A 9,213-nucleotide genomic window follows, 5' to 3' on the forward strand; every position below is an offset into this window, starting at 1 on the left:
TAATTTTTTGGTGATAATGCAATCCCTGATTTGTAGGCTGGAAGTTACGTCCAGCTTTTGAAGTAATGACGGGTGAAGCCGGCTATAAAGGGGGCATTCGGGTTTCGTGTGAGACGGCAGAAGGGACATCTGAGTAGTTTATTCTTCTTTCAAGGCATGGACAGTGGTGATAGATCTGAGGAGCCAGCCGGCCAAGAGAATCAACGCATCACTATTTCTCTGGAGTATGTGTTCTATTATTCTGAGATGTACTACTAGTTGGTTGTCGATTTTGATTAGCATTTGCTCCCTTATTTTTGCAGCCAGTACAACCGTATGATGGAAGTAATTAACAGGATCGACGGGTTGATCTCCATCACCGAGAGGCATGGGAGACTAATTGCTGCCATACGGCGACAGATGGAAGAACGACCACATCGCGATCGCAATGGAGTGAGGCGGTGCACGGCTTGCAGCGCTCTGGGGCACAACCGGATTACTTGTGGTCGATAGAAGACGAAGTAGATGTGAACATGAATTTATGTAGTTTAGTTGAATTGGTAGTTTTATTTCGGTTAGTGTCAAATTGATGGTACGCCATCTTAGAATGTTTTTCACATCTGTATGGAATTTGTATTTTCCTGAAACATCGAAGATAATAAAGTTCTTCTATCGAGTTTGTATGTGTATAAAGTGCGTGATTTCTAAACATAGTTGGATGTTTTTGTTGATGGTACGGCAATCTTTTTATCAGTATGTACGTTATGCCGTAATGAGAAAGAAGTATATGTTTGATTTCTTAATAAAAAAGTATAGTCGATAGCAGAGTTTATTGGCTAACAGAATGGATGAAAATATGTAGGAGTAGTAGGTAGTATTCGTCGTATAGTTGTGGACTTGACGGTAGAAAATGGAGCATTTTTTTATTGCAGTAGTATCTATCGTGAAGTAGTATATACCAGAGGACGAGTATCCTAGTTTGCTGTATAATATTCCAGATTTTTTCGATAGTTTTAGATAAGCGAAATGGTCACGCGTTCCGGATAAGTAGGCTTGCTGGGGTTTGACGTGGAGAAAATTGTGGTTAGTTGAGCTGGATGGGCATGCATGCATGTGGTTTGTTGAGCCGGTCAGTTGTCTAACGCGTAATGGAAGGGAGTGACTAGTAGTGCTTCAGGAAGGAGGGTTGGTTGCGTTAACAAACACGCACTTGTAGGTGCTCCGTTCCAGATAGACACACCCTCACAAACTCAGTCGAAGGTGCATGATGGATGCAGATCCGTTGAGGGAGGTAGCACGTGGAGCGGGAGTAGAGCAACAACAGATCATGGAGTTTGATAATGGCGGAGGCGTCGTTGCTGCCGGTTGCGTGGACGCAGATCCTCCGATTGCGGTCGTACCTAGCGTCGAGGATGACCAGAACAAGGCCGGAGAAGATGGCATCGAGGAAATTCCAATTGAGAGGTAATGTAGATCGATGTACTGTGTACGATTTCTTTGTTGTACGCATGCGTACTGTATGAAGTAGTAATGGAGTTATGTGTTTTTAGGGTGGTGGTTGATAATGAAGTTGTCGAGGCTCCCATTCCTGCGTCTTTTTATCAACCATCAGTAATAGTGCCGAAACTGGGTCAGCTCTTCAAAGAAGATGTAGACGGATATGCGTTTTATAATCTTTATGCTAGATTCTATGGTTTCGGGATCAGGCGCTCCAATCGTAGGGAGAGGAAGGGAGGGGTGAAAACCATGCAAGAGTTCTGTTGTGTGCGTCAGGTATGTGTTTGTAAATTGTAGTTGTTTCCAATGTATCGTGTGTACTAGTTATTGATTTGCATCTACCATGTTGAACAGGGCATTGACAAAAAGGTGCAAAATGCAGCAACTAGGATAGGATGTAAAGCTATGCTTAGAATTAATCGTTCGTCAGCGAGGCATGATTGGATGATGACAAAGTTTATCAGTGTTCATAACCACCCTCTTAAAAATAAAGTAAGGCTTACTAAGCAGTATAGGTCGCACAACTTTATAGATGAAGGCACAAAGACTATCGTTCAAGGTATGGTAGATAATGGTATGGCTCCGACAGGCATGTATGGATTGGTTTCAGGAATGCACGGAGGCCCTGGTATGGCACCTTTTAGTCGAAGGGCAATGAACAGATTAGCGTATGCTATAAGAAGAGATGAGTGTAGTGATGATGTTCAGAAAACAATTGATTACTTCAAAGAGCTACAGGCGCGAAGTGATAACTTCTACTACACCATGCAGGTGGATGGGGCCGGTAGGATAAAAAATGTATTTTGGTCACATGCACTGTCGAGGCTTAGTTTCGAGCACTTTGGCGATGTTGTGACATTTGATACTACCTATCAGACTAATATGTATAAGATGCCGCTTGGTATTTTTGTTGGGGTGAATAATCACTTCCAAACAGTAGTATTTGGATGTTGTATGATGAGGGAGGAAACCGTCGATGCGTTCAAATGGTTATTTCAGTCTTTCAGTTGTGCAATGCATGGAAAAAGGCCGTCGGCAATTCTGACAGGTATTTGCAACGGTTAGTAAAAATCTTGTAGTATATAGTATATCTTTTTTTGACATGTTCATACATTTTTGTGTAGATAACTGTTATCAGATGGAAGTGGCAATCGCGGAGGTGTGGCCTGGTACGGTTCATAGAGTTTGCAAGTGGCATGTACTGAAGAATGCTAAAGAGAACTTTGGGAACATATATAGCAAGAGGAGCACTTTCAAGAATGAGTTTCATAGAGTTTTGAATGACCCGCAGACAATAGATGAGTTCGAGAGAGCTTGGATTGATTTAGTGAAAAGGTATGAACTGGAGTCTAGCACATACATGAAACGGATGTGGGATATGAGGACACAATGGGCTCCTGTTTACTTCAAATCACATTTTTTTGCTAAAATGTCGACCACTCAGAGAAGTGAGAGTATGAACCATGTTCTTAAGAAGTATGTGAAGCCATCTTCTCCGATGAATGTCCTTGTCAGGAAGTATGAAAGTTTCTTTTATGACAGAATACAGGAGGAAGACGTCGAAGAGTTCCACACATCTGATGTAAGTATTTTGTTTACGCATAATGACAGTGTAATTGCCTTGATTGTAGCTATAATATAGATCACCCATGTGTTATTACTGATTTTATATTGATGGCGATGCAGGATAAGGTGGTTACAGCTATGAAGTCACCTTTGGAAAAACATGCTGCGCGTGTGTACACAAGAGGTGCTTTCAAAAGGTTCAAGGAACAGTTTGTTTGGAGTGTGTCTTATGATATAAGACCATCGTCGCAGGAGAACCATTTTTTGGTGATCCATATGGGTGATGATAAGGATAGCTGGGGCAGAAGAGAGTATGATGTTGAGGCCATCGTTGGTGAGCAAGAATTTTCGTGTGTGTGCAAACTGTTTGAGCACTTGGGGATACTCTGCCGGCACATATTGAGGGTAAGTAATAAAAGTATCGGCATCCTAAATTCTTCTGCAAATATTTTTCCTCATATGGCTGTGGTTGCTAACATTAATTTGTGTGTAGGTGATGGTGCAATTTGGAGTCAGGGAGATACCAGAAAAGTATGTTAAGAAGAGGTGGACAAAGAAAGCTAGAGAATCCATTCCAGAACATCTCAAAGGGTACGTCAATGATAATGAAGTTGCTGCATCGAGGACGTATCGACACGATCTGATGTATCAGACCGCGCTTGACATGGTTCGGATTGGGGACACAAACACTGAGACATATCAGAAGACAATGGAAGTGATGTGCAATCACCTGAAAGATTTGAAATTAATGACAGCCACGGCAAAATCAAGCACGAAGGAAACTCGCCAAAGTGAAAGATTACAAGGGAAGAAACCTATTGGTAATGTGTTTGGCGATCATGATGCCCAACTGTGCAATGACAATTGCATAGATGAGTGTGAGGCTACAGAAGGCGGTGACGATGATTGGGGAGGTGAGGAAGTAGAAGATGAGGAGATGGAAGATGGTCTTCGTGAATGTGATATACTTCCTCCTGAATTTAGAAGGGGAAGAGGAAGACCTAGGATGCGAAGGTATATGTCCAAGGGAGAAATTGCTTCAAGGCAGGGTAAGAAAGGAGCATGCTCATCAATAAGGATCCAATTTGAAGATGGAAGTAGCTCTGGGGTTACTAGGCCAATGCAAATCAGGTACTGCGGTAGCTGTGGTCAGCAAGGACACAATAAGAGTACGTGTGGTCGCAATTCAAGTTATAAGAGAAAGTAGTGAGTGTGGTTAGTTTGGTTATGTGGCTTGCAGTACCTTTGCATGTAACTAGGATTTGTTTTGGTATCTGTCGTCGGCGAATCTTGTCTTCAGAAGGATATGTACTGCTTTTTGTTTACGTACTCCTTTATTTAAAAGTTGTAAACTCTTTTTTGCTACTTGTGAAAAATAAGTCTATTTCTGCCTGTTATTAAGTATTTTGTGGTCTGGTTGGTTTTATACAGGGCTAAGTTTGCCGTGAATGACACTTATTAATTTGTTTATCTAGAGCGTGTAGTACGTGTACATACTACTAGGAGGTAGTTGGTTTGGGCATATATAGGACTGGTGTTTGGTTCGGAGATGAGTATTTGAAGTTGCTGGAGTATCATAGTATGTAGTATTGAGTATGGTGACATGTAGTATGTAGTATGTCCGTGTAATACGTAACAAGGCGGCTAGTTTTTGGTGCCAGCTCTCAGTGATGCCATATAGAGAAGATGAGCAAGACTCATGGGGAGAAGTACTGAAGAAGCAAGCAGGGAGACCTATCGTACTCTGCCCAATGGTTTGTAGTGAATTAAAAAAATTGAAATAAGCCCCATGTAAGGGAAAGGTAGTATGTTCTTCAGTAAATATTGAAATTAAAAAAAAAGTCTACTGAGTCGGTCTAATTATTACTCGTAGCTGAGGGATGTGGTATAAATTCCTCCCGAGTGCTTTGATGTAGCGGGTGACAATTGAGATAAGCCCCATATATAGAAAAGGTAGAATATTCCATCAAATGTAGTATGTTTTCTCAGAAACAAAAAAGGTAGTACGTAATTCACTACATATTGAAATTGAAAATTTGTCTATTCAGTCGGCCTATTTATTATTCGTCGTTGTGGGATGTGGTATCAGTTCCTCCTGAGTGCTTTGATGTAGTAGTTGACACTTTCTGGGAGTATGGCCTCATTACTTGTGAATGACAGGAGGTTGGCAAGGAAGACCTTCCGCAAATCTCGAGAGTCCTGCATGTGAAATGTTGTCAAATTTGTAGAATAATGTGTTAATTTATGACGTAAGCAAATTACGTATCATTGTATTTTAGTAAGGATACTCACACTAGAGACTGGATTGACTAAGCATTTTGCATCCCAATTTCTCATGATATGCAGAACGTGGAAAGCAGTATCAATCCTGTAAAATTAACCATGATTAGGAATGCATATTTAAAGTGGTGCTCGTACGTGTGTGTAATAAAAACATGCATAACCTGTTAGCAGTTGCTGGAATATTTGTTGGGAACTCATGCTGCCAGCTAGAAATATTGCGTTTCCAGTCCGGAAAAGAGATGACCATGCAATCCTGCAATGCTTTCGCAATATGATTTTTCGTCTTAGAGTGCCTAGCTTCAATGTCCTGCCCTCCTTTGCTTGTATCTCTTAAGGGGTCCATGATCTGAATCTTCTCGTTCTCCATATCAAATGCGTAGACTGAGAAATGAAACGGTTGGTGGAGAGGGATATATATCTACAAATTTGAAAACAATATGTTAGAATTTAGTTTGGAGTATCTAGGTTGTTAGTGAGGCATGGGTGGTGAATCTACCAGACGGCTTTTTGAGACGTCGTATGGTATGTGAATGTCGTTGAATAAGTAGACATGATCCTCGGGGTTCCAGTCTGCGCCACCAGCGGTTGCGTGCATCTGTTTGCATTTATCGTGATTAGTGATGAGTGTGTGCTATTGTATAGTTGAACTTCTAAATGTGACGTACCGCGAAATCTTGATTCAAGAAGTGCCTCCAGCCTAGGAAATCTGTTCCCCCGAATCTGTGCACCTCATCCTCGAATAGTGCTTGGACAGCAACATTGAATGCATCATCTTGCATTTCAGCGTCAAATGCGAGGGCTTCTTGTATCTGTTGCAATTTTAGGAACCTTGGGACTGGATCAGATATGTGTAGCCAAATTTTTCTGTGGAAAAAGAATGGCAGTAGTCACAGTGAGTTATAATACTTCGGACATGTATAAACAGTAAAACAAATAATACTAACCTCAGTTGGTCGGCAGCAGAAATTGAGTTTGTATATGTGAATAAATCTTCTTGTGCCTGGACATCAAGCCTGACACATTGGTACTGTTTGCAAAGAAATGGGGACTTCACCATTCTGCTTGGTTTTATTACTCGTTTTGGTATGTCTAGAAGCATATCAGATGGTACCCCAATGATTCTCCTCCTTGTTTTGGGTTGTACTTTCGGGAGACCGCATTCCTCATGGATAGAAATCCTTATTGCACTCGTCTCTTGCAGTAAAGAATGAGGCGATATGGAAGTAGGAGTAGGGTCAGGAAAATCTGAAAAATGATGACACAATGGGCGTTACTGTTTCATACATTTGTTGAATGAAAGTGAATTACTTCCTGGTTTTACCTGATTGTGGAGCTTGTTGAGGTTGATCTGGTGTATCTGGCACTACGGTTGTCTCAGCTGCCATGTCAAACTGTGCCGATAAGTTTGCAGTGACTCGGGTGACTTGGTTACACACTGTGGTGTTGTCACCAGGCTCAAGTTGACTCAATCCCATGTCAAATTTTGGTGTCTCCAAGTTAACGAGGGAGTTGAACACTCTACCAGAAACAGGAGTACAAGGGGGCGCGTGCACACATGGTCCTGACTCGTAGCGTATGCTGTGAGGACTGCGTATCTGTGTAGAAAAACGACAATCATCTAGGAGGGGCAATTATCATGGAAGGAGAGTGTAGTACCTCTCAAAAATAGTATGTAGTATCTAGGGGGAGTAGTTTGTATTAAGTAGTAAGGACTAAGTAGAATGTAGTAATTCTCGGAAGTAGTACGTTGTATGTCTTCGAAGTAGTATGTATTTCTATTGTGAGAAGAGTATGTTGACTTTTTTGAAAATAGTATGTGGTATCTCCCGAAAATAGTATGTAGTATATCTCGAAACTAGTATGTAGTGCCTCTTGGAAGAAAGTAGGTAGTAACTCTCATAAATTGTACGTAAATACAACTAGTACGTAGTATAATGTAAGGAGAAAGCATTGTGTAATAGGTTTATAGTGTTTGCTTTGCTAGGTTGTAGTATCGAGTATGTAGTATCTCGCTGAACTAGTATGTAGTATATATCAAAAAAAAGTAGGTAGTATTTCTCTGAACTTGTACATAGTATCCTTGAAAGATAATGTATCATCCAATAAAGAACTAGTAGTGGAATAGTTCTGTAGTATATGATATGCTAGGTTGTAGTATGGAGTATGTAGTACGATGTACCTTTAGTTTACCATATGTCGGAAAAGGAAGTCGATTTTTCAGAATTATATCCCGTTTGATCAGGTTACAGACCATGGCGTCGTTGTATGCAGCAAACCGGGGGAGAATGTGGTCGGGAGGAGAATCCTTGCCAAAGTCCAAGCTGTCTAGGTAGTGAATCTGAAAAATTAAAGTAACCTTTGTAAGTTAAATACGTAAACCAAGCATACATGAAGATATATTAGTTTGTATTAAGTTAACCTGAGGGATTAACATGCATCCATTGATGTATCCGATGTTCTTTCCACGGGAAAGCTTCAACTGCAGAGATGCTGCTGCTAGTCTGAGCTCGTCGGCGACAAATTGTGCCCAATTGTAGGCATGAATGTTCTCCATATCAAACACTGCTTTCATATATCGTGTTGATATGAAGTTGTTCAGGGATTGTGGAGCGAAGAATTTGGTAACAACAGAAAATGCAAACGCGGTCTTGAATCGCAGGATTTCTTCACTTGTCATTTCGCCTTTTGGTTTTGTTGTTACTATTTTCAAAAGGAAGCTGATAGTGATTTCATCCCATGAGGATTTTTCGAAAACACCACAAAAGTATGCTTTCATAGAAATGACATCTTGTGGGCTTGGAGGTACTATGATCATGCCAGAACATGGGATTCCGCTCACACGATTTACGTCCTCGGGTGTCATCTTTAGCTCTCTGCTTGTCCCAGCAAAAAAAACTAACAATTTTGTATCGAATTTACTAAGCAGCCAGGCTCCTAATGGTTTATTTAGCTTGTGCAGCTTTAGGCTATGTAATCCCTGAAACCCCATCTCTTCTACAAACTTTCTGGGCTGCTCGTCAAGGTCTTCCATGAGATCTACAATTATAGAAGGAGCACACCTGGAGTACAGTTTGTCTTTCCATGATTTCCTCTTTATGGAACTCCTTTTCTTTGAGCGAGATCCACCTGAACGTTTTTGGCCGGATATTTGATCTCGGTTTTTAGTGCGCACTGCAGAGATAGCTCGCTTGAATCAGAATTGGATTTGCTGCCACTGCCGCTCGGCTTGCCCATATCTATGACCAAGAAACAGTTGCATGTTAGTATGATGCTGTGAGTTCTACGGTTTCGGCCACATGAATTCTTTTTGAGATGGAAGTTGATCAACCTATGATCTCGCTAATCATACTAACAAACAATAAAGAAAAGTATATTTGATTATACTTAGTTACCTCACGTTTGTGGTACTGAAGAATTACGTCGGCCAGCCGTGTTTCACTGCACCGGATGTGCTGTCCTGCCGGCGTGACCCACGGCGACAGCGCCGATCCGCCGTCTACAGCCGTTGACGGAGGTGTCGCCCAGGCAGAACGGGAGGTCCAGCAAAAAGAACTGTTTTAGTTCGTAACAAGAATATACTAACACAACTATTTTTACGTAGAAAAGATGGCTAAGTTGGTTAGTATCCGGATAAGTACGTACGAAGAGATATAGATGCATTCAAATTTTCTGGGATAAGCTCGGGCGATCAGCACGCCTTGGATAACCATCAATTAAACTAATGAAAATAATTAATAATCAAACGGGTCGGGTGGAAGCTAGCCTAACCCGTTAAGATTCGCTACCGATCTGAGAGAAAAAAAGCAACCACGCTCGGATCTAATTAGGGAAGATGGACGGTGGATTCTTAGGAGGTAGTTACCACTAGGTGGTAGAAGTGATTTTCCA

At 41.3% G+C, this 9,213-nt stretch overlaps 1 protein-coding gene across 1 annotated transcript; it reads right to left on the minus strand.

Moving 5' to 3' along the window:
• Positions 1–5,120: 5,120 nt before the first annotated feature.
• LOC123082546 (uncharacterized) lies at positions 5,121–7,600 on the minus strand. The gene is made up of 8 exons (XM_044504863.1): positions 7,505–7,600; positions 6,647–6,920; positions 6,270–6,570; positions 5,991–6,189; positions 5,822–5,920; positions 5,487–5,743; positions 5,335–5,410; positions 5,121–5,241 (listed from the first exon to the last, which is right to left on the minus strand). The coding sequence occupies exons 1-8, from the start codon at positions 7,577–7,579 to the stop codon at positions 5,128–5,130; spliced, it is 1,395 nt and encodes a 464-aa protein (XP_044360798.1). The 5' UTR covers positions 7,580–7,600; the 3' UTR covers positions 5,121–5,127.
• Positions 7,601–9,213: the final 1,613 nt, after the last annotated feature.

This window comes from Triticum aestivum, chromosome 4A (genome assembly GCF_018294505.1).
Source record: "Triticum aestivum cultivar Chinese Spring chromosome 4A, IWGSC CS RefSeq v2.1, whole genome shotgun sequence".
NCBI lineage: Eukaryota > Viridiplantae > Streptophyta > Magnoliopsida > Poales > Poaceae > Triticum > Triticum aestivum.

Coding starts and splice junctions, on each gene's coding strand:
- LOC123082546 (XM_044504863.1), bottom strand. CDS start 7,579: ATGGTCTGTAACCTGATCAAACGGGATATAATTCTGAAAAATCGACTT. Junction 6,190..6,269: donor TCTGCTGCCGACCAACTGAG/GTTAGTATTATT, acceptor CTTTTTCCACAG/AAAAATTTGGCTACACATAT. Junction 5,921..5,990: donor TCTTGAATCAAGATTTCGCG/GTACGTCACATT, acceptor AAATGCAAACAG/ATGCACGCAACCGCTGGTGG.